At 43.9% G+C, this 24,033-nt stretch overlaps 2 protein-coding genes across 2 annotated transcripts in view; one reads left to right on the forward strand and one right to left on the reverse strand.

Annotated features, from left to right (window-relative positions):
* LOC308285009 (chloride channel protein 2-like) overlaps positions 1–17,047 on the forward strand; it is a gene marked incomplete at both ends in the record, with an annotated part of 49,482 nt that extends 32,435 nt beyond the window's left edge. Inside the window, 19 exons of the mRNA XM_080725729.1 lie at positions 3,808–3,831; positions 4,400–4,478; positions 4,808–4,933; positions 5,653–5,737; positions 6,712–6,813; positions 7,363–7,465; positions 8,019–8,177; positions 8,426–8,495; positions 8,586–8,696; positions 9,236–9,449; positions 10,637–10,770; positions 12,553–12,797; positions 13,347–13,458; positions 13,655–13,701; positions 14,384–14,446; positions 15,444–15,482; positions 15,579–15,683; positions 16,152–16,238; positions 16,514–17,047. Of these exons, the coding sequence (XP_080581855.1) occupies positions 3,808–3,831; positions 4,400–4,478; positions 4,808–4,933; positions 5,653–5,737; positions 6,712–6,813; positions 7,363–7,465; positions 8,019–8,177; positions 8,426–8,495; positions 8,586–8,696; positions 9,236–9,449; positions 10,637–10,770; positions 12,553–12,797; positions 13,347–13,458; positions 13,655–13,701; positions 14,384–14,446; positions 15,444–15,482; positions 15,579–15,683; positions 16,152–16,238; positions 16,514–17,047 (2,439 nt within the window). The remainder of the gene's footprint in view (positions 1–3,807; positions 3,832–4,399; positions 4,479–4,807; positions 4,934–5,652; positions 5,738–6,711; positions 6,814–7,362; positions 7,466–8,018; positions 8,178–8,425; positions 8,496–8,585; positions 8,697–9,235; positions 9,450–10,636; positions 10,771–12,552; positions 12,798–13,346; positions 13,459–13,654; positions 13,702–14,383; positions 14,447–15,443; positions 15,483–15,578; positions 15,684–16,151; positions 16,239–16,513) is intronic.
* Positions 17,048–20,715: 3,668 nt separating this feature from the next.
* On the reverse strand, positions 20,716–23,333 carry fam131aa (family with sequence similarity 131 member Aa; the record flags this gene model as incomplete). The annotated part of the gene is made up of 5 exons (XM_080725730.1): positions 20,716–21,236; positions 21,437–21,589; positions 22,333–22,515; positions 22,630–22,741; positions 23,283–23,333. 5 exons carry the CDS (start codon positions 23,331–23,333, stop codon positions 20,716–20,718), a joined length of 1,020 nt encoding a protein of 339 aa, XP_080581856.1.
* Between the last annotated feature and the right edge of the window lie 700 nt (positions 23,334–24,033).

Below are 24,033 nucleotides of genomic sequence, written 5' to 3' on the forward strand. Positions count from 1 at the left end.
TACTTTTGATGGATTTCACTAATCCACCGTCCCTGGCTGGATCATCACCGACGCAAACACAGAGAGACGCAGCAGCCCCTCTCTCTCCCTCCCTCGAGTCCCCCCCTCCCTCCCTCTCTCTCTCCTCTCGGCAGATTTCACCACAGCGCTGTGGGTGAAGAAGTCTTGTAGTGTGAACGAGTCTACTCGCACATCGGGACACACAACCCAACATAGGCGTACCGTTAGGTTCCCAGGTGGGGGGGTCCTATTTGGACCGGCCCAGCCCACAGCCTAGTCCAGTATGATTCGCCGGCGCTGCCAGGCGCCGCCAGGCGCCGGCCGAAAAATCGCGGGTCGGTTCGGATCGGCCAAAAATTCGGTTTGGTTTGGGTTTCTGTGTGCATTTCCAGGTCGGTTCGGGTGTGTAACAATGAGTTATACCACACAGCGCACACATCATACACAGGACACTATTTTCCATAGGCCATTAGACCACGTTAATAGCCAACTCAATTTTACAGCGATCTATTCTGGTCTCAATTAAATGTTAATGCAACGCTCACTTCACCCATCAAATGATCTACTCATTGCCTACATGCATACAATTGTTACACCTAACACTTAATATACAACAGCCTCACACTCCACTCCACAGACAAATAAAAACCAGCCGGTAATAACTGACCACTGCATAACTCAGTCACATCAAGTTCAAATTCACACGCATGACCCTGGTCTGCAGCCAAAAACAACATCACTGTAACACAACGCACACACCACAGCAGTGGACACTGCTTGCCTTGTTATACAAGCCCAACTGCCCAACAAATTGACCAAACCACATTTCAATAGAATAGAATAGAATATAGAATAGAATAGAATAGAATAGAATAGCATAGAATAGAGAATAATAAACTAAACTACTTGTATGTCCTACCTTATTGAATGAGCAGCCGTCGCATTAGTGCGCTTTTCTCCGCCACCAGGTCGATGATGAGGTCCTTATTCAAAGACGCCAGAGTCTCTTTTTCCATTGACATGAGCATAAAGCTCTCGAGGTGTTCCTGTGATGCTGTGCTCCTTAGTCGATTTTTGATGAATTTTAAAGTGGAAAAGCTTCGCTCACAAGCAACTTGGGTCACTGACAGTGTTAAGAGAAACTTGTATCCAAGCCCAATTAGGCGGTATGAACGAGTGAACATGTTATAGCGATGGAGGAAAAAAATAGACACAGGCCGGACAGTTTAACTGTAACTGAGTGTAACTAAGTGTAACTGAGTCCACGTTTTCCAATTACTTTAACAATGTCAATAACACGCTCTAAAACCTGTCGCCGCTGGCGCACTTGCTCTCTGGCAATAGACGTTTGATTTCCATCAAGCAGCTCAGGTATATTGCCTCTATTCTCTCTTAAAATGTAAGCGTAGGCAGCATCGTTATGAGGGCCAAGTATCTCATGCCCCCCTTTACTCTCATTCCTAGAGTAAAGGGGTTATCATGTTTGGAAAATGCCAGACACACAGAGCAGTATAATGTGTTTGATGTGTTACAATAAGTTAACCAAGATCGCCGTGTCCCATCGCTACAATTAAATACACTTTTAACTGTATTGTTGGTGGTTGTTTGAAATGGATGGTACTTAAAAAAATAAATCAAAATCTGCTGATTTTGGCCGAGCGAAGTAGTCAAATGCAGTCTCCCCAGTCTCACTCCCAGCCCCAGGTTCATCATCACCTACAGTTCCAACGCGATCATCCACTTCCTTATCCAAGTTGTTGTTTTTATCCGGCGGCGGCGACTCCTCCTCGGCCTCGGGAATAATAACAACGCTGCGCTGTCCTCCACCTTCCGTCTCTCCAGCACCGTGACCGGGCTCCTCTGATAGCTCCTCCACCGGCTCCACGTCCCCGACGATAGGTGACTTGGTTGAACTTGTGGCCGGCTCAGCCGTACTAATACTACCCCGGCCGAGAGCACTACTGGCCGGTAGCGCCGCCTCCTCCTCCTCGCTCACATTAAAAGCAGGCTGCTGCTGGGCAAACATCTTAGTTATTTTTAAACATTTCCATCTGCCTCCAAACGTTTTCGTTTTTTAGCTTGTACTTTCTCCCAGCCACCCTTTGCTTTTTTGTTTTGTTTTCGCTCCATTTTCACCTTGCAATTTGCACACAAACGCCCCACAAAAGTCCCACCTTCTATCAACGTATCCCGCGCCACTTTTCTTTGAACTAGTTACGTTGACGTAGCACGTAGCCTACTACGGAGCAAACCACTTGAGCAGCAGGGGGATTGAGTCTCTACCTCCCTCCCTACCCAGTCACAATCACGTCACCACCCCCATAATGACTTGGGATAATGGGCCGGGCCGGCACAGTCGTCTCTATTAGGGCCGATTGGTGGTGACTGCGTGCTGCAGGTTTCGAGCATAGGGAAGCCTACGGGCTGACCGCAGCCTCTTCTAGCGTCCGCGTGGTCCTAGTGCCGGCCCCATTTGAGGCTTTTTTCCTCTCCTTTTTGGATTTCAGCGTCGCGGCAGCCCAACTGGTGGTCCGCAGCCCACGGGGGACAAAACGTACGCGACCCCTCCGTTTCCTACGCCGCTGCAACCCAATAATCTTCAAGAAAGAGGATCGTGTAGTGTAAATGCTCATACGATCCGATGAAATAATGATGAAATCGAGTTGTACGTGAATTCTTGTAGTCTGCTGAGGCCTTTAGTGCAAGATCTGAGTAAACAGCATGAAGCCTAGTCAACCAACAACAGGTAAGTGGTCATAGTAATTACACTGCCAGTATATTTTGTAAAGATTTTCTATTGTAGATTTGCCTGTACTTAAGAAAAAAAAACTGAAAATTACAATAAACAGATATTAAAAAAAATATATAATTACACTGCCACATATTAAAGAAATAATATTGCGATGCACAGAGAGACAGAAAAGCACACGCACGCACACACACACGGCATACATGCTTCATCGCAAATCGTCCAAGTTTGTTTGACTTTCTGCCATTCTTTAGGACACACACTCACCCCCACTCACTTGAGCGAGCCACACCGCGGGACAGTGCGCCAGGAGAACGCTCCTCCGCGCACCAACAGTAACACAGCCTAATTCTGTGGAAGATGGAGGAGTGGAGTGGTGCGGAGGACATTTCAGACATTACAACATTAACATGGAGAACTCAAGCTGTCGACGGGACGAATATGTGGACATTAGCCATAATCAGGCCAGGGAGTTGCTAATTCGATCAGTGCCTTGCGGAAATTAAGACTGTTTGATGAAAGGCCTGCTCACTAAATGTTCAATATTTGTGTGGATGTGTGATAATAAATTGGATCTCTTCCTGCTGTGACGTAATTAAGGCTGGGACTTTAACTGATTAATTGCGATTAATTAATTACAGAAAATTAACGCGATTAAAAAAATGCATTTTAATCGCACTTAGTTTTTGCACCACAGAACCTTCAGTTTCGGGCATACCGATCATAGCGATGCACCAACCAAGACGAGACAACAAATGCAAAGGGAGAAGTAGCCGATCAGAGCGCTTTGCTTGGCCCAGTGGATGCCAAATTTAGATTTAAAAAACTCACTTGTTGATTCACTCGTACAACAAAATGTGTTTTACTTGAGAAAAATGCTTCTCAGCTCAAATATCGATGTGTGATTAAAATGCGATTAATTGCGATTAATTAATCACAGAGCCAGTAATTAATTAGATTAAAATGTTTAATCGCATCCCAGCCCTAGACGTAATATGTTGATCTGGAGGCGTACTGTGTTCACATCTACTTCTGTCTCTTTCACATTACTGCTGAAGGAAGAGTCCTTTGAGGGAAACAAGGTATGGGTGCACGAATCTGATGGCTTCTTCTTTTATTGCCAATTCCATCTACATGAATAATCCATGTTGTCCATCTCCGAATCTTTGTGAGATGATTACGTTTGATGCTCATCTATTTGTCGGCGCTGTGTTCGATTCTGCTGTTCAGCGAACCGTTACACCAAGGCATTGATTCTAGTTGCCTTTTGGTTCCATACAAACATCCCATACCATGATATTTTAGCATTCAGTCTTCAACAGTTTTCAATTATGGTGTCTCATTCCTCACTGCACACATATGTCATTTCAACGCAAAGTCACAAGCATGGAGGCCTCTCAGCCTTTGAATTTTGTGCACCGTTGTGTGAAATATGTTTTGTGTGTATTTTGTCTTTGCATACGTATATGTGCATGCATGTATGCGTGTATGTGCGTATGATATTGTGCGTGTGTGTCTGATATTGTGTATGTGAGTGTGTCTGTGTGTGTGTGTGTGTGTGTGTGTGTGTGTGTGTATGTGTGTGTGTGTGCGTGTGCGTGTGTGTGTGTGTGTCCGCCTGTATGTGTCTATCTGACTCTGTTCCAACAGAATGAGTTGAGGAACACAGAGATGCTATCGGCTGCGTGTGCTGTGGGCGTGGGCTGCTGTTTCGCTGCCCCTATCGGAGGTAAAACCATGCATGCAGCTATAACCCCACACTTACATCACCTTGAAGCCTTTTATATCAGAATATGGCCTTGATTCTTAGTGTGTGTGTGTGTGTGTGTGTGTGTCTGTGTGTGTGCACTGCAGTGTGTGTGTGCTTGTACAGTATGGATGGGTGCGTTTATTCAGACAGGGTGACCAATTGGTACTTTAAGTGTAAATCGACCAGTATCATAAAATGTGTGTGTGTGTGTGTGCGTGTGCGTGTGCGTGTGCGTGTGCGTGTGTCTGTGTGTGTGTGTGTGTGTGTGTGTGTGTGTGTGTGTGTGTGTGTGTGTGTGTGTGTTCCAGGGGTGCTGTTCAGTATTGAGGTGACCTCAACATTCTTCGCGGTGAGGAACTACTGGAGGGGCTTCTTTGCTGCCACCTTCAGTGCCTTTATATTCAGAGTCCTGGCTGTCTGGAACCAGGAGGAAGGTACGCATGATACTTGCAATACCTGGTGGATGGAGTTGGCCATAAATGGCAATACAATGCTAAAACAAGTACCACAGAAGTTACCATGAATTTATTACGCTTTTACATTGATTGATTGATTGACTGAATACTTTATTATAAGCTCGCGTAGGAAAAGCACGGCACAGGCCAGTACCGTTCAGATACAGTGCAAGGTCTACTAATAGGATTTAAACCCAAGAAAGCTCAATGGCTTGTTTACATTGGGGCTCTTTTGTACTCAATTCATAGAGACCATTATAGTATTTATAGGCGATTAGGCGACCTTAATAGTATAGTGATCTTTTCTGTGACTTACAATTTAACCGTCCTCCAAGCAGGATACACTGATCATTATTTACTTACTTACTTAATCCTCTTGGTTCCATGTGCAACATAAGGCTGAGTGGGACTATCTGCTTCCATCTGGTCCCATCGTGTGCAGCATGTTGTGCCTCACCCCACGTTAGGTTTGCCATCTTCAGTTCTGAGGCCACAGTTCTCCGCCAAGTTGTTTTTGGCCTCCCTTGTTTCCTCTTTCCAGGTGGGGTCCATCTCAAGCCTCAAGGCTACTTTAGGAATGCAGTCGTGATCCATTCAGAGGACATGTCGAGCCATCCAAGCCATCTGATTATTTACATGATCATAGATGATTATGTAACTAGGTCAATTAAGTGTGACTGTTATTTTTGTTTCTTCAGAGACCATCACTGCTCTCTTTAAGACCCGTTTCCGCCTGGATTTCCCATTTGACCTCCAGGAGCTGCCAGCCTTTGCCATCCTGGGGTTAGTATGTGTTAGTATGTGGGAACTTTTTACTACAATTACATTTGACTACTTTAGATAACACTTTCACCCATAGCAACTGACAATAACTGAAACTACAGAACAAGCTATCTTTTTTCTTTTTCTTTCCTAGTAACCTAGCAAGCAACCAATATTGAAATGTCTGAGTTTGTCAGACATGAGTGTAGACATACTGTGTACCGATTTGCGTGATTTTAGGGCAAAATCTGTAGGAGCAGTGTCCAAAAATGTGTTTTAAAAAATTCGGCCTGAAGGTGGCGCTAAATGGGACAGATCCATGTTGATGACATGAGTGTAGACATACTGGGCCCTATTATGATCCAGGTCTTATGCCTTATGCCTTAACTTCTTTGCCTTTTTTTACTATTTTGTTTTTGTTTTTTAAATATTTCAAATAGCTGATCTGCAAGTTCACAACGTGCAGATGTAGATCAGCATTTGAAGTATTTAAAAATGTTTTTCAAAATAGTGAAAAAAAGGTAAAGAAGTTAAGGCATAAGGCATAAGACCTGGATCATAATAGGGCCCACTGTGTCAAAAATGTGTTTTGCAAGAATCGGCCTCATGGTGGCGCTAGAAGAGGGTCATGTGAGAATTGATGGGTGAAGGTGGTGGTTTGGCAGGCAAGGAGTGTGTGTGCAAAATGTGGCATGGATCGGGGCAACGGTTGCGGAGATATGAGCAGGGCAAAAGTCTGACGTGTGACGTGTGACAGACGGACAGCTGGTCGAGGTTTTGATAGTAACTGCGACCTGACGGTCGCAATTAAAATATGTTATAGTCTTGGCTCATAATCAGTGTTTTGCTCAAGGGAACTTTGACAGTAACACAGGCGGACACTACCTCCTGAGCCACTGCCACCCTGTTATTAAACAGTTTTGCAGCTGTTATTGTGCCTCACCATGGAATTTTATTTCATCCATTTGATTGGGAAAATATGTTCTCTTCATAAGGATTGCCTGTGGTTTCGGTGGTGCTCTCTTTGTCTACCTGAACCGACTCATAGTGGAATGCATGAGGAAACAAAAGACCATTAACAAGCTACTCCTGAGGAAGTGAGTATGATTCATGTACAGCAACATTCTTAATGTGATTCTGAGAGTTAACTCAGATTTTACTCATTTTGTATTTACACTATGTGTGACACAATACACACACTTTAACTTTTGTTACCTTTTCATTTTTCTTAGCTTGTAGTATTATACAGTTATTGTTTAGCTTGTTTATATATTGTAATATGTTATTGTCACAGTCTGGGGAGCATGTCACGCCAACATTTCGCTGCACATACTTAACTTTTAGGAGTGAGTGACAAATAAAACCTCTATGACACCGTTACAATCTTTGAATGTTGCGGTGTCATAGCACATCTGTGGGTCGGCGGATTCCATCTCGCATATACCTGTAAATGTGAAATCCTTCAGGCATTCACACATCTATTTAAAATGTCCTTGGTACCTTATCTCAGCTGAGTGGTGACATATCTTATTCATGGATTTGGATCTGTCTTGTCAAGTTTAAGTGCGGCAGTCATGTATAACAGGATGACATCCTCTCAGGAGCACTTACAGAGCATACTGGATCACCCATTAATGACCCCACAGTCCGTCTCTCCCTGTCAGGCGTCTGGTGTACCCCGCACTGGTCACCTTGCTGATCACCACCCTCACCTTCCCTCCAGGTTTTGGACAGTTCATGGCTGGACAGGTAAGAAAATAAAGCAACTCTGTCACATAACATTGCCTAGTTGAGATCCTGTCTCATTGGTTATTTATTTATTACAGTCTGTAGTAGTAGTACCACTGTAGTAGTTATTACAGTTTGTAGTAGTAGTAGATAAAATCTGCAATTTACAATTTAGGCAAATCCAGAGCGATTTACTGTAATCAAGGAAAACAAATGCTTGCGCACAAGTAGGCCATGTGTGGCCTGCTTGAGCGTGAGGCGCAAGTTGGCACCTCGACAAAGTGCAGTTCTAGTTCTTCATGTATCCGTTCTTCTCATGTGGGAAGCCAAGACAGAATTAATTTCCCAGTGGATTTCACGGCTTGCGTCAGTGCAACCACACATCTAGTTTTGGAATTGTACCGCCACTGCCTGGAAATCTAGTAGCGTTTATCCCGAGTTAGGTTTGTGACGCCCACCCACCCACCGTCTTCCCACCGTCTACCCACATGCTAATTTTACTATAGAGATAATACCTAATGCTCCTCAGTGACAAGTGTTTATAGACCTAGCTTTCCTTTATGTTTCTATGAAGCTGACGCAGCATGAATCGCTGGTGGCTCTGTTTGACAACCGTACCTGGTGCCGTCATGGAGTGAATGAAGAGTTCAGCCACTATATCAGCCACTCCCATGCCTGGAAACATCCCCAAGTTAACGTCTTCATCACGCTCATCTTCTTCATTATCATGAAGGTAATTAAGGCCCCGGCACAAGTTGGGCTGCTTCGAACATGTAGATTAAGGTTTGTGTTAATGTGGGGGAATTTAATTGGATGACATGGTGTGTGTGTGTGTGTGTGTGTGTGTGTGTGTGTGTGTGTGTGTGTGTGTGTGTGTGTGTGTGTGTGTGTGTTTCTCTCCCTCTTTCTCTTTCTCTTTCTCTCTCTCTCTCTCTCTCTCTCTCTCTCTCTCTCTCTCTCTCTGTTCTCTGTATTTGTCAGTTTTGGATGTCAGCTGTGGCTACCACCATGCCAGTGCCATGTGGGGCTTTCATGCCAGTATTTCTTATTGGTAAGCAATGTTTGCTCCAGCTTCCTGCGTGTTTCTGAACTCTGATGACATGAGCCCTATAAATAACGTTTGTGTGGATGTGTTGGACAGGAGCTGCATTTGGCCGGCTGGTTGGAGAGATCATGGCTTCCATGTTCCCTGACGGTATACATGAAGATGGCCTTGTGTATCCCATAGTCCCTGGTGGCTACGCTGTAGTCGGTGAGCATTCATCCATCATGCTGCTCGGAAATCAGCATAGAAATAATTCCAAATTCTGTATCCAATTTGTCCCGATCTCCCATAAGGGATTTTGTGGATGAGTGGAAGTGAGGACAGGGGGTGTCTGTCCGATGCGCTGTAATTGAAATCACTGAGGGCCGAGGCTATTTATATCTTTGCTAGCTTATTGAATGTGACTGATGCAAAAGGATTCCACTTAAGCTTTTGGGCTGAAATGAAATGGCGATGGCTGTGACTTACTGGTTAGCAGGACGGTGTGAAAGAAAACCCCCCAAAATTCATTGATTCCGTTTTGGATTCGATGTCTTATGACATAGTAAAAAACTAAAACACTGTTGAATGCCTCTGCCAACTAGATACATCTGGGGGACATGGTCTTGGGATTTCTTTTGGCTTAACCCCTGTATTCGCTTCCCAGCGTAGAAGATATAAGAATGTTGAAAGTCTCCCCAGAGTTAAATGAGTGCATACTGTACATAGTTTACCTTCATTTTCTATTCATATCATTTCCCCTACAGGTGCTGCGGCGCTCTCCGGCGCCGTCACGCACACCGTGTCCACGGCGGTCATCGTGTTTGAACTCACCGGTCAGATCTCCCATATCTTGCCTGTAATGATAGCGGTCATCCTGGCCAATGCTGTAGCTCAGTCCCTCCAACCCTCCCTCTATGACTCTATCATCCGGATCAAGAAACTACCATATCTGCCTGAACTGGGCATGGGACACCACGAGTGAGTGTGTGTTCGCTGTGTGTGTGTGTGTGTGTGTGTGTGTGTGTGTGTGTGTGTGTGTGTGTGTGTGTGTGTGTGTGTGTGTTAGGGATGGGACGATATGAAAACTTCATATCACGATTATTGTGATATGATTATCCTGGGGTGGAACGTTTGCCAAAAAGAAATAGCAGATCTACAAGCTCACAACATGTCACAAAGCGACGTGTTGTTAGCTTATAGATCGTCTTTTTTTTGGCAAAGATATTTGGTAGAGAGTAAAAAAAAGACTGTATCAAGTACGTATATCATAAGTACGTTTTACCAATAGGAGTTTAAATCGTACCGGATATGCAGCTCGCCAGATAAAAGGTGAATTGATCCCAGTGCATGATGAAGGACGATATCACGATAAATGAAATCTCCACGATTATCGTGAGTGTTTATTATCTTGATAAACGATAATATCGCTTAACGTCCCAATCCCTAGTGTGTGTGTGTGTGTGTGTGCGTGCGTGCGTGCGTGCGTGCGTGCGTGCGTGCGTGCGTGCGTGCGGTGGTGGTGCCTGAAAGAGTGCTGAGGATGGATCAGTGGATGGATGTGGGTGTATCTTTTACATTCTTAGATGTTTTACATTCCTCCATTGCTGTTATGCCTGTGGAGGTGTTTTGTTCGGTTGCTGCTGCTGCTATTTCTGCGTGGCCGTTTGTATGTTTGCAAAAGAAAGCCTGTTATCCTTTGTACCTCCTCTTATCTCCTCCCGCTTGCCTCCATCATCTTCAGAATCCTTCCCTCAATATTTCTTCATTATCAACAAGCCCCCCCCCCTTCCCCTCTTTCAAGGTTTTCCCTCTTGTTCCACCACCTTCCCTGATTTAAGGTCTGTTTATTTTGCTTGATTGATTCGCATGAATTTAAACTGCTGCTTATTATATTATGTTGAGTTGATTCAACATATAATGAGTTGACACAATAAACGTGAATATAACGCAGCGATAAAGTGGCGTATTTATTTTCCGAAATTAGGTAATTTTTTCACCGCGAATAAAACCATGGGCCTGCATGAAGGCGGGGCATCACCAAAATAACAATTTGATGTGAAATAACCGCGTTGCATTTTCGTTTTGGTTATTCACGTCGCTCATGGTATGTAATAGCCTTTATTCCCTAACTTCTCTAATCCTCTGCTCTCCTCCTTGTATGTCAGGAAGTATAATGTCCGTGTGGAAGAGATAATGGTCAGAGATGTGCGCTACGTCACTCTTTCCTCCAGTTACCGGGACCTACAGGAGGTGCTGCTAACTGGTCAGCTCAAGACACTTGCCCTGGTCGAGTCTGGAGGTAAGAGTGTGTGTGGGTGTGTGTGCCTAAATGGAAATACATTTTCACAAATATATTTGTGAAATATAATATATATTGGCTATAAAATAACACATTTTCTCCCGTACAGTGTCCATCATATTATGTTATTTCTTATTTTTGTATATTTTGAAACTTTTTTTTTTTTTAAACAATGTTTATTTTCTTTTTTTTCACACAAAACAACACACACAACATAACAAAAGCAAAACTCAGACAAAATGAACAAACAAAAAACCCCACAAAAAACAAAAACCCAAAGAATACAAAATAAAGATGACACAAAGAGCACGCACATCACATCAACATCCCGATTTATAAGCCACAAGGCCAGACAAATAATTGTAGAGAGATAACAAAACAAAACAAAACAAAGAAACAATTACCCCACTCCAGGTTCCTCCATCAGATGGGAAAGGTCGTTTCCCTTGAATAAAACTTCCCCATATTTTCTCAAACAGCTCTTGTTTGTTTTTGAGAGTGTATGTAATTCTTTCTAAAGGAAGGCATAAAGATATTTCCTTAAACCACTGAGCGATGCTAGGTTTCCCTGTCCTTTTCCATGAAAGGGCGATAACCTTTTTGGCCTGTAGGAACCCAAGATCCAGAAATTTTATCTCGCAGTTTTTTATCTTATGGCCGATTGGGTAAAGGCCAAGCAAGAAGAGTTTTGGATCAAGCTCAATGTTAATAAGTAGTATCCGTTGTAACTCCTTCCTAACCTCCTCCCAGAACTCCTTTATTCTTGGACATGCCCACAAACAATGGAACAGAGTGCCCTTATCATTGTTACATTTGCTACAGGTGTCTGGGATATTAGAATTAAATTTGTTTATTTTTTCTGGCGTGATGTACACCCTCATCAGCCAATTATATTGCAGCAATTTTAAACGAGTATTACTGTGCCTGAGCCTCCTCACAGGCTGTGTTAAACTCATCCATTGTTAGCTCCCCTTGTAAATCAGAATTCCAGGCATTAAATCTAGATTCAGATGTTTCGGGAGAGAAGTCTACCATGAGAGTATAAAACCCAGATATGATGCCCCTTTCAAAGGGATTCCTGATGAGAGCTCTTTCTATTATCGACAGAGGAGTAATCGTCAGAGACTGTGCTTGTTTAACCTTTATAAAGTCCCTGAGTTGGAAAAATTTAAACAGATGTGTTCTAGGAATATTAAAGTCATAAGCCATAAGTTCTTCAAATGAAAGCAGAGTCTTATTTTTGCCAAAAACATCTTTTAGTTGTTTGATTCCTTTTCCAGCCCAAAGCTTAAAACCTCCATCCGCCCTGCCCGGGGTAAATGCCTCATTCCCCCAAATCGGGCTGAAGCGAGAAATGGGGATAGTATCTATTTTGAAACATTTGAAATATATTTTTCTGCTGTGATTTGTTCATCCAATTCCCATACGTTTTATTAGAAGTCTTTCTTCACCTTTCTTTCTTTCTTTCTTTCTTTCTTTCTTTCTTTCTTTCTTTTTTTCTTTCTTTCTTTCCGGACTCCCTCAGAGTCTATGATCCTGTTGAGTGTGTATATGTGTGTATTAGGGATGGGAGTTTGGGAAGATATGAAAACTTCATATGCGATTTACGATATTATCGCAATAGTCAAAATATCCCAAACATCCATTTTGCTGGGGTGGAACATTTTGGCAAAGAGATTTTGTAGAGTGAAAAAAAAAAGACTGTATCAAGTATGTATATTATAAGTACTTTTTACCAATAGAGAGTTTAAGTGGTACTGGATTCCTCCCTCCCTCCCTCAGAGTCTATGATCCTGTTGGGCTCCATAGAGCGTTCTCAGCTACAGTCGCTGCTCACGCAGCAGCTGGGTTGCCAGCGGCGACTGGAGCATCTCCAGAAGCTTGCCCGGGACAACGGCGCCCAGGACTACCTGTCCAGCCTGACCAGCGACAGCACCCCCAGCTCCCCCTGTGCCCACGCCCACGTCAACGACATGGCCAACACCAATGCCCGCCAAGCGGTCCGCTTCCTGGTGAGCACCCAACAGGTGTGAGGAGGGCTGGGGATCTAGGGTCGGGTTGGGGTGGGCTTGGGGTTGGGGTTGGACTGGCGTTTAGGGGGGATAAGTTGATTGGCCAATGCATGGGTGAAGCATGTCCCATGTAGGTAGGTAATGGCACAGATGTACTAACCCTAACCCTGGGTTGAGGCATCCCTTCTGGTAAGTGGTTCTGTAATTGTGTACTGCAGTTCCCCCTCTCTCTATATTTATATTAACATATTTCTTCTGTGTTTCTGTGCCTTTACCTGTGCCGTGATGTGCATGTGTGTATACATATTTGTCTGTGGCTTTGATATGTGTGTGAATGCGTGCATGGCCATGTGTGTGTGTGTGTGTGTGTGTGTGTGTGTCTGTGTGTGTGTGTGTGTGTGTGTGTGTGCGTGTGCGTGTGCGTGCGTGTGCATGTGTGTGTGTGTGTGTGTGTGTGCGCGCGTGTGTGTGTGTGTATGCGTGCGTGTGCGTGCTTGTGCATGCGTGCATGCATGTGTGTACTTGTGGCATGCGTCTGTCTCTGTTAATATTTTCCCCATATAGATTTCCACAGAGGAGTCTTCTTCGTTCAACCCAGCCGCATCCAATGCTCAGCTTCCTCTCAAGTCGGCCTTGAAAACCGTTGCCGCCATCAGCAACACAGAGACGCCCAATAGTATGTACTCTCAGTCACACACGCATACAGTGCACTCATATTCACGACACACACACGAAAGTAGCACTCTCCTAAGTACCCTTCACTTTCGAATGCTGAGATTGAGTGAACCGACTGAAAAAAGTAAAAAGTTAACTCTCCAGCAAACATAGACTCACATCATTCATTCAGACTGCATCTCTGTCTCTTCCTTCAGGCTCCCAGACACTATCCTGTTCTGAGCAAGACAAGGACCTACTGGAGGTGAGAGAAAGAACGAATGAAAGAAAGAAAGAGAAAAAGAAAATGTGGTGCGTGAGTGGTGCACAAGTGTGAACAATGAACAACGATACGTGCTTCAGACATGTATGCAACAAATACACGCACGCACACAACACACACACACGACATGCAGAGAAAAAGAGGGGTGATTTTCCTTGTTAAACAAGGGATGTTTGTTATTTACGTAATTGTGTACCTGTTATATGGTGCATTTATATAGCGCTTTTATCCAAGGCGCTTTACATAGATTGTGCATTACATTCACCCATTCACACATTCATACACCGGTGGCGGAGGAAACCATGCAAGGCACCAACCTACTCACCGGGAGCACTCACAGGGACTTTAAAGTTTGACCTGTAGTCTTGGCTTTTCGTTGAACCCTTCTTGTGGGTCATTGTCCCTCTCTCTCCAAGAAGTGCATAACAGGTGCACTGTTGAGTAAATGCTCTGTATGTACAGGTTTTATTAGATCTTGTACCTTCACCTTCACCTCTGGCATAGTATCTGGACCCTTCCAGCAACATGCCAGAGGGACTCCCGCCATGAGCTGTGTCTTCATGGGAATCTTATGCTGCGGTAACACAATTTTAGGGATAATTTGTGTAATGCGACACTTAATAAATTCTCTGTTATCTTGATTCCTTCTCTCCCTGGCTGGAAGGCCTCCGTTGGGCCGGCATCGCCTGAAACCAAGCAGCCCAAGCGAGTGAGAATCTCCATGGCGGTAAGATTGTTCTACCGCCTAGAGACCGTTGCTAGGTAACCGTTGCCTTGTGAACAAGCCACTAGTGACGGTCGAACCAAACTCTTTGTGATGCACTAGCTTCCAACTATTACAGTAGCAGTGCGGGGGGGGGGGGGGGGGGGGGGGGGAGAGAAAGGTTACTTTGTTCTTTGAACTTCTGATGCCTGATTATACCTACTGTAGTTGCGCCCTGGTGTCACACACTGAAAAAAGAAGATCCATAAGCTCTCATGCTTCTAGATTGGCTATTTGGCTATTCTACCGTAACTACATAAGTAAGTATAACTCAGGCTTGAGTGTTTTTGCCTGTGATAGCAAGTCGTCCAACAAAATGGATTGAGAACCACTGTAATTGCCTGCTTATTGTGTGCTTTTTGGTAGGGACCTTTTATTTCAACGTGGCCACATATTCTTAATCTTATGCATACTTGCATCATGGAAGTACATATTTTTGTTTTTCGCATTTACTGTAACATGTAACAAAATTAACTGGGATTTGCGCATATTAAGTATATTAAACCCATTTCCTTTTCTTCATCTGCATATTGTGAAATGTTTTACTCAAGTCTTTCCTCACCATCTCTATACATTCCTATTGGGTAAATAAAAAAATAATTAAAAAGTGTACAGACACATGCACGCACAAATATCGTCACTGTCATGCAGAAACCTGGTACTGTATCTCCAATTTCAAATGTGTAAATTAAAGTAAGTTAAAGCCCTACTTCATCATACAAAGGTGTCGCACAAAGGTCATGAAAATAGCAGATCTACAAGCACACAATGCCTGGCGGTGCGAGGTGTTGTGTGCTTGTAGATCAGCTACTGTATTTTCACTACTTTAAATCGTTTTTAAAATAATAACCAAAAAATGAAGGTTTTGGATGTACATGGTTTCCACCCGACAACGACAGTATACACGTCTTGGTGGATGTGAATGTTGGTCATGTGTACATAGCACAGTTTCTGTCTGCAGGACGCTACCGAGGTAGAAGATGACATGACGACAACAGAGGTGAGAGCTACAGCATGTTGTTGATCAGGGAATGCAGCCGTTTGGAGCATTCCTAAATTCACATGGTTGTGAATGGCTTTCCCCGCCCACTCTCAGATAGCAGAATGGGAGGAGCAGCAAATGGAGCAGCTGATAGATTTCAAGAACTGCAAGATTGACCCCGCCCCTTTCCAGCTTGTGGAGAGGACATCCCTGCATAAGGTATGATAGATATGGCATCTGTTTCTAAATCAAACCCTGGATCCACCCCTTTCACTAGGATCGGGATTATCCAGATCAAAACGTAATCTCCACCTGTGTTTTTGTTTTGAAAAACATCAGAACATTTAATCTTGATTCAAGGATGGATAGGATCGCCTGGTCTAAATCCCCATTATTTTTTGAAATACACAGTTTTCCCATTTAACACAATCCGATTACTGTTATCCTGTCAGAAATGTTCAAAAACAAACATATTTGTAAATTACAGTAAGCCTTATCCTTTGCCTAAACCTAGCTTTAGTCTCCTTTATACGACTCATTTTCTATTTGTCTCTGTAATCTGTTCACCATGTAATGTGCCCGATATCATCCTGACCTTTTCCATGTATGTGTCTGTCTGTCTGTCTGTCTGTCTGTCTGTCTGTCTGTCTGTCTGTCTGTCTGTCTGTCTGTCTGTCTGTCCAACAGACTCACACCATCTTCTCTCTGCTGGGTCTGGACCATGCATATGTGACCAGCACTGGACGCCTTGTTGGAGTCGTTTCTCTCAGAGAGGTGAGTGTGTGTAGAAGGGAAATGTGTGTTTTATATAATGGTCTATTTCTGATTGTATTATAATAATTCCTACATCTCTAAATCCTGCGTTATACATTGTCGTGCAACTTGTCGCTTGCTGGAAATGACGTTATCGTTCCACAAAGTATACAGTAGGCTTATAGTAAGCTTATTATACTTACTGCTCACCTTACATTCCCCTTCTCTGTAATCTCCCACTTTATTTTATTTATTTATTTATTCTCATTGCTTATATCTATCTCCATTCTCCCCAGCTTCGGAAGGCTATAGAAGGCTCAGTCACAGTGACGGGTGTGAAAGTGCGCCCCCCACTGGCCAGCTTTCGCGATAGCGGCAACACCACGAGTGTGTCCGAGGTGACAGAACTCCACAAGCTGTGGAGCCGACACAAGGGGCTCTCGTTGCCACGGGAACCCACCCCTCCAGTCAAGGAGGACCAGTCACCAGATGTCCCATACGAAGAAATCCCAGACAGCTTCCCGGACCAGATCAATTTGCAGTTTGAAGCCAGCCCCGGCGAGACCCCGGACACCCCGTCTGAACTGGTGTTCCAGGAGAGGAGCACAGAGGACCTGTCAGAGTATACTTTTGATTGCAGCCCCTCTCACACTGACGAATCAGAGCTCGCCTGTGACTCCCACCACACTCCGGAACCAGAACAATCAGAGCCCGTGAACGAGCAGGCTCAGCAGGGCAGTGAAAGTCCCTCCTCAAACCAGGACCAAAAGGTCCAATCAGAACAAGAGAGTGAGGGTAGCTCCTCCCATTCTGAGGATCATTCAGAATGATTGGAGGGGCTGACCGGTGGTCAATGGTCCCATACAGACACGCCTCATGATTGTGGAAGTTTCTACGTTTGTAGAGGTCACTCTCGCCTCCAGCGCCAGCCTTTGTGTTAATAGTGTTGCGGTTCATGGGACTGCCTGTGTGTGTGTGTGAGTTGCGTGAGTGTGTGCGTGCTTGCGTGTATGTGTTTGTGTATGTGTGTGCATGTGCACATATGCTTTCATGTGCGAATGTGCACATGCGTGTGCCTTGTGGCACTTTGCCCAGCGCACTCCAGAATACATAACCCTAAGTAAAGCTTAATTTATGCGATGCTTTGTTAGCTTGAAAATCTGTTCTTGTTGGTAAGCGACATTGTCATACTATGGAGTATAATAATAATAGTTTCATCACAGGGGAGAGAAAGGGGTCAAACTCGCATCATGATCGAGAATAAGGAAAAACTGCAACAGATGAAGGAAATGGCGCGAAGAAGAAATGAAGACTGCATCAATTATGGTATAAAACAGCTACCTATTCACACCCAGGACCAAGGCAGCTTAACTACTTGAAGGAGGAGTAGTTCTCTCAAAAAATGAATCAGTTACACATCTCATGAAGCCTTATATTTAATGGATATCTTTTTTTTTTTTTTTTGTCAGCCAATAATATGATGACTGGCGGATGCTAATGTCTCCGGTCGGAGACTCTGTCTGCGCCAGGTGTGTAATTGATAGAAAATAAGTAATTTTTGGGGTGATCTACTCCTTTAAGCCCTATTTACATCATTGTAAGACAAATAGCTAAAATAGCCAATCTACAGCTTGTAGATCTGCTATTTTCACTATTTTTGAAAAATATAAAAAGATTTGGAAAGACTTTTAAAATCTTTGACATTTTTGGAGAATACGACCAAAATAGGGACTTCAGGGTTAAAGTGGTTGAAGACGTACTGTAACTGATGACCAAGGTTAGAGTATTCGTACAGGGTTTGAAACACTGGCCAAGCACATTGTAGTTACCGTTGATTTAAGGTACAGCACACATAGCCTCATTTGGCTGTCTAGGGGCTGATTTGATATTAAAGGGCAATAGACTTTGATGGTTTTGTTCCATGTTTTTAATTCAGACAGCCAAACTCTGATGTATTAATTGCCTCTATTCTGTGTTTAACTTTAAACATGTTAAGTATTGACAGAGGAATGATGAGCTCAACGTGTTTGAGTATATTACTGGCTATTGTACAGTACATGCTAACACGCATGCATGCACACATTCACTCACACTAACACACACACGCGCGCGCACACACACACACACACACACACACACACACACACACACACACACACACACACACACACACACACACACACACACAAATACACCTAAGTACACATTAAACATGCACATTCCATCAGATAGGCTATACACAAAGATATGTACAGTACATGGCCCATAGATATTTATATAATTGAAATAAATATTTTCATACAGTGTTAAAGAAAGCCTCCTACATATTATGGCACAGAAAACATTTAATCCAGCCTGGCCTTTAATGCAATGTTTAGAAATATTACATAACTTTGAAGCACAGTGATAGCTACAGTACAAACCTCTGCTACAGTACAAAGTGTGAGTGCTTATTACAAACTCAGTATAGGTACAGTACCTGAATCAAATTGCAAATGGATGTAACTTTTGTTGAAGCTAACTGACTTGGCTTCAGACAACACCTTTGAGCCATACTTTGTTTTGTGATTATCACAACATGCCAAACTCATTCTAGACTGTAAATGTGTGCAATAATTTATTGCTGTCTTACTTTTGTACGCATATAGAATGTAAAGTAGTGCTCACAATATAAGATATGTATGAGGAGTTTAAAATGTAGAGCGTCTATAAGCTAACTTGCAGCACATCTAACTGTAGTTAAGCAATAAGTCTGTAGTATCTCCCTTTATATGGCCCTGGCCTGTATATGCTTTGTATATATGAAAATACATGGATGAATTCTACGTACCGTACCTGCTATGTATATAGGAGAATTATGCATTTGAAATCAACAGCCATTGTTATTTTTCAGAGAACATGAAGTTGTTTTGTACATCATTGAAGGATTAAATTTGAAAAACTTTGCGACGTAAGCTGAAAGAAACACTTGTTTGAAATTATGTGTGTGTGTGTGTGTGTGTGTGTGTGTGTGTGTGTGTGTGTGTGAGAGAGAGAGAGAGAGAGTGCGGCTGCAAGTGTGTGTGCATGCGTGTGCCTGTGTGTGTGTGCGTGTGTGTGCGTGTGTGTGTGTGTGTGTGTGTGTGTGAGAGAGAGAGAGAGAGTGCGGCTGCAAGTGTGTGTGTGTGTGTGTGTGTGTGTAAAAAAGAGACCACAAAGAATTTAATTTTGACAAATCATATTTATATATACAGTACATAACACTCAGAGATTCAGTATCAAACGTAGCCCACCCACATAACACAGCATGACCCGGAAAAACAACACTACAATTCTTTTGTCCATAGAAAATCATTGCAAGATTAACACATGACTCTTCCCAAAAAAAAAAAAAAAAAAAAAAAAAAAACAATAAGAAGAAGAAAATCGTTTCAATGACAGCTTTACATTCTGGCTTCACTCTCTAATAAACATTCATCAGCAACAGAGTTTGTGTTGATTTTGTCGACTAAAACTGTGATGAATAACGTTCGTCGACTGTCTTTTTTCACTGACGGAAGCTAAATAAAAACTAAGCTATGATGACTAAAACTGAGACTAAACATATTGACAATTTAGTCAATAAATAAAAACTAGACTAAAACTCCATTAAAAGACAAGTCTGCGACACGTTGTTTTCAGCATGCAACCAAGTGTAACATCACCATCATGACCCGCCAAAATACATTTTTGTCGACAAAATCAACTGTAGATTTAGTCGACTAAAACCTTAAGATATTTAGTTGACTAAATGCTTTTCAAAAGACTAAAATATGACTAAAACTAACACAAAAGAAGAGTGCTGCAGGGTTGTTGTCTTTTTGTAGGTCAACCCTGATGCTACTCCTCAACATAGTATGTAAAATACACGTTAAAGCTGAAATCCATAACTTTCTTTAATGTGAGTATGTTGGCACAATATAATGAACACAACTGCAGTGGTTGGATGTGGTCTCCTTGCTCAGATCCTAGGACCACTGGTGGTTGAGGTCAAAATGCAACTTCTCCTCTGAGCAAGCAGGTGTGCTTTATTAGCTCAGTAGCAGACACTTTGGCAGTTGCGCAGGGGACCAGGTTCAAATCCTGGGTGGGTTATGAACATCATAGATTGCAGCTTTAAAGCCACCCTAGGTAATTAATATATGATACATAGAAATAAATGGCTTAAAAAAACGGGACATTTGGTGAGGTCACCCATTGTGGACTTCTTTGGGTTTAGGGACTAAGAACTGGAGCACTGTAAAACCACAGAGGAAAGATGAGCTATGGAACAGCACATTGGCGGCAAGCTGGGGAGGGGAGGAAAACGGATGTGTGTGTGTGTGTGTGTGTGTGTGTGTGTGTGTGTGTGTGTTTGGGGGGGTACTAAATAATTCATTGAGATTAGTAACAGCACATCATATTAGGAATCAACAGAAGCCCTGGGGGGGTGGTGGGGGGTGGGTGTTGGTCCTGGATCTGGGAGGACAGTCCCCCCGTGTCACATCAAATGCTCCTTCTCTTCTTTGCTCTCCGCTGCTTCATCCCTCTCTTCCTCCTCATCGAACGACGCCACTCCGGATGAGGCCCGGTCGGAGAAGAAGCGCCCCGGCCTGGGGTGCCACGCGTGTCCCTCGTGGAACACACTCCCTTCCTCGTCGTCCTCCTCTTCGTCCTCCTCCTCCCCAGGAGAGGAGGAGTAGCAGGAGTCAAAGCGACCGCTCTGACCCCGGGACCTCCATTCTGGCTTGTGGACGCAGACCTCGCCGTGTTGGTGGTCCTCCTGCTGCAGCTGCACCGTCTGCCCCTCGCCGCCGAGCGGGCCTTCCTCCAGGAAGGGGCTCGTGTGATTGCCGCGCAAAGTAGGTGAATCGGTCTGGGTGGAATGTGGGTCATAGAGCAGCCTGCTGTCGCTGCTGCTGCTGGAGCCCAAAGGACTACCAGGGGGCGGAGCTTCACTGTCATCAGCCTCAGCCTGGCATGGCACTTCACACGCAGGAATCTGATTGGAGGTTGCGGCGTCTGAGGGAGGGGCAAAGAGTCAGAACACCTATAGGAGATGGATTAAGAGGGATGGGCGTGGGGGGATTGACAGAGGAGGGGGAAGCGTTCATGAGATGATGATGATGATGATGATGGTGATCTAGATATGATATGGGTTGGCTGTAATGGAAGAGAACGGAAGGAGAGGAGAGATTATGTGATGGGTGTCTTGGAGCTACCTGAGTCCTGGCTGGAGGACATGTGTGTCTGGCCCTCGGACTGCGTGATGTCCACGTCATCAGAATCCTGTCCCTCCTCCTCATTCTCCTCATCATCCATTGATGCCCAGGCACGCAACTTGGCCTCTGCAATCGCAAACTGCTCAGCCACTCCTGGATGGGACATGCATTCATGACATCAATACTGCAACATACTAGACAACTCTGCAAGCACTACAAATACAGCTCCCCCACACCTGTCCATGTCGGTGTCTCACTCTGCTGGTAAAACAACCTATCGACCAGGGTCACTCCTTTTTTTTTTTTTTTTACATCAAATCCCTTTGCTCACATGTTGCAACACATTGAGAGATCTGCCATTTTTGCCAAATGTTTGTCCCAGAATAGGGAAGCTAATAGGTTTCATGTGGTTAAAGACACAGCTGTCAGGGAGAATGTCAGGTGTATTGCATCATTTCTGGGACACAAAAGGTCAGTAAAGTGTGTTTGCAGTAACCATCTGCTACAGTACCAACCAAGAAATGTCATCAATCAAGAGGCACAGCAGCACAGGTGAAGCTAGAATGTGAGCGCTGGCATACAGTATACGTAGGGGTCTCAGATTATAGATGTGACAGAAGGTGTACGCAAGGAGGATGTTATTTCTAAACAGCAAATCAAGATCAAGCATGCGTCAAGCATGTGTCACATTTTCAGGTTTTTCAAAAAACAGAATAAACTAAACCATTATATATCTTTGAATCCTTTTCTCATCACACAAAAAGGTTTTGACTACATAAATACCTATACAGTATAGCGAGTTAATTGCAGTTGCACAGGTTGATGCAGCAGTAGCAAAATGGCTGGAACAACCGTGAATACTTGAATACAGCTAGCTGATGTAATGTGAAGCTGACCTTTAGCGAAGCGCGCCTCCTTCTCTCCCTCAGTCAGATGACAGTAGGAGCTGAAATGGGAGTTGGCAGCCGACGGTGGGTCTGTGGGTTTCGGCCACCCCTTCCACTCAATGAGGTGGGCAACCCGGCCCTGAGCCAAGGACGTGGGCTTTGTTACATGGTCCTTCATAACCTGGGAGATGCCTACATAGAGAAATAGGTAGAGGTTACTCTACATACATGGACTGTCTGTTTGTGTGTGTGCGTGCGTGCGTGTGTGTGTGCGTGCGTGCGTGGGCACGGGTTAGTTGGTGTTACCGTTTAAGGAGGACCTGGCCAGAGCCGCAAACTCATGGATGCTCACAGCTTTCCTTGATTCAGCTGGAGATTTTCCTGACTTTGGAATCATTTCAGCCTCCTCAAATTTCACCTGCAAGAAAGGTTGGATTACCATGAAATTCCACAGAAGCTACAAAACATAAATCCTCTGTAGATCTAATAAATATAACCCCCTACTTCGTCACACAGGTGTTAACATACACATGTACAATGTTTACTAGTCTCGTATTGTATTGATATGTCTGTTTTGTATTGATAGTTATATCACCACTTTTAATAGCCTGCTCAGGGACTACAGATGAAAATTAGCTTTTGGCTTCTCTGGCTCATTTACATGGATGTGAAAACTAAAATGTTGATTTATGTGCACTGTCCCTTAAAATGAATAAATAAATAAAAACAATTTAAAATCAGTTATTTTCGGCAGTATAAATGATCCATTAGGGTCGGCACCAGCACAACCAGTTTCCATCAAAAACAAGTTTTTACTAGACAAGATTTGACAACAATACTAAAAATGTGATTTCCTTGCCAGAAGTAACATTAAAGAGCAATGTTGTCGGTGCCCGTTTGGCCCACAAAAGCTCAGAATCAGAGCCCTGTCACTGTAGAGTTTGAGATAGTTCCCCTACCTCCGCCTGCCGCGGCTCTCTTCTTTCCCTGCTCCTACTTGTCAGCCGCATCGTGGAGACGGAGTGGCAGTATCACCCACCGCACAGCAGACAGATACAACTAAACCACACAACAGCTCATGGTCTACTGGTCCAAACCCCCCGGCTGACAAGCAAACAGCTATGCCCTAAATCTATTGCACAGATGCTAAAGCCATAGTAAGCCTGTGAAACCAGATAGAATAGTTGGGTCTGGAAGAGGGTGAGGGGCAAACATATGGCGCGTGAGCAGCCTTAGTAAGCACCTCCAGGCTTGCTGCCCAACCCATGGCTGCTGATCCCTATTAAAAGTGATAGCTTTTAACTAACCGCATGTCCAAAACAAACACATATTTGAACAGTGGTACTGTGGAACCTATACAGTAGGTCACTCCTATAAGAATATGAACAAAAGAGGCCTGTGGAGGTGATTTTTCTATCCAGAATGGCTGCTTGATTTTGCTCATCAAGTAAACTCGTAGCCAGATGCCAGCTCTGGTGAACACGTGCATGGCCTCACATGACCACACTAATACCAGTCATCCTCAAGCAGATTTCCCCCCAAAGCAGCTAAGAAGAGAAAGGGTCATGACTCACTTCTGACACTTACTATTCAGAACAACAGTCAACACTAACACCGTTCTTGGACATTCAGGACAGGCCTTAGGGAAATGGCAGACTGCAGACCATACTATATATTCAGACAGTGTATAGACTAGGCAGCAGACATAAT

This window comes from Nannobrachium achirus, assembly GCF_963921795.1.
Source record: "Nannobrachium achirus genome assembly, chromosome: 5".
NCBI lineage: Eukaryota > Metazoa > Chordata > Actinopteri > Myctophiformes > Myctophidae > Nannobrachium > Nannobrachium achirus.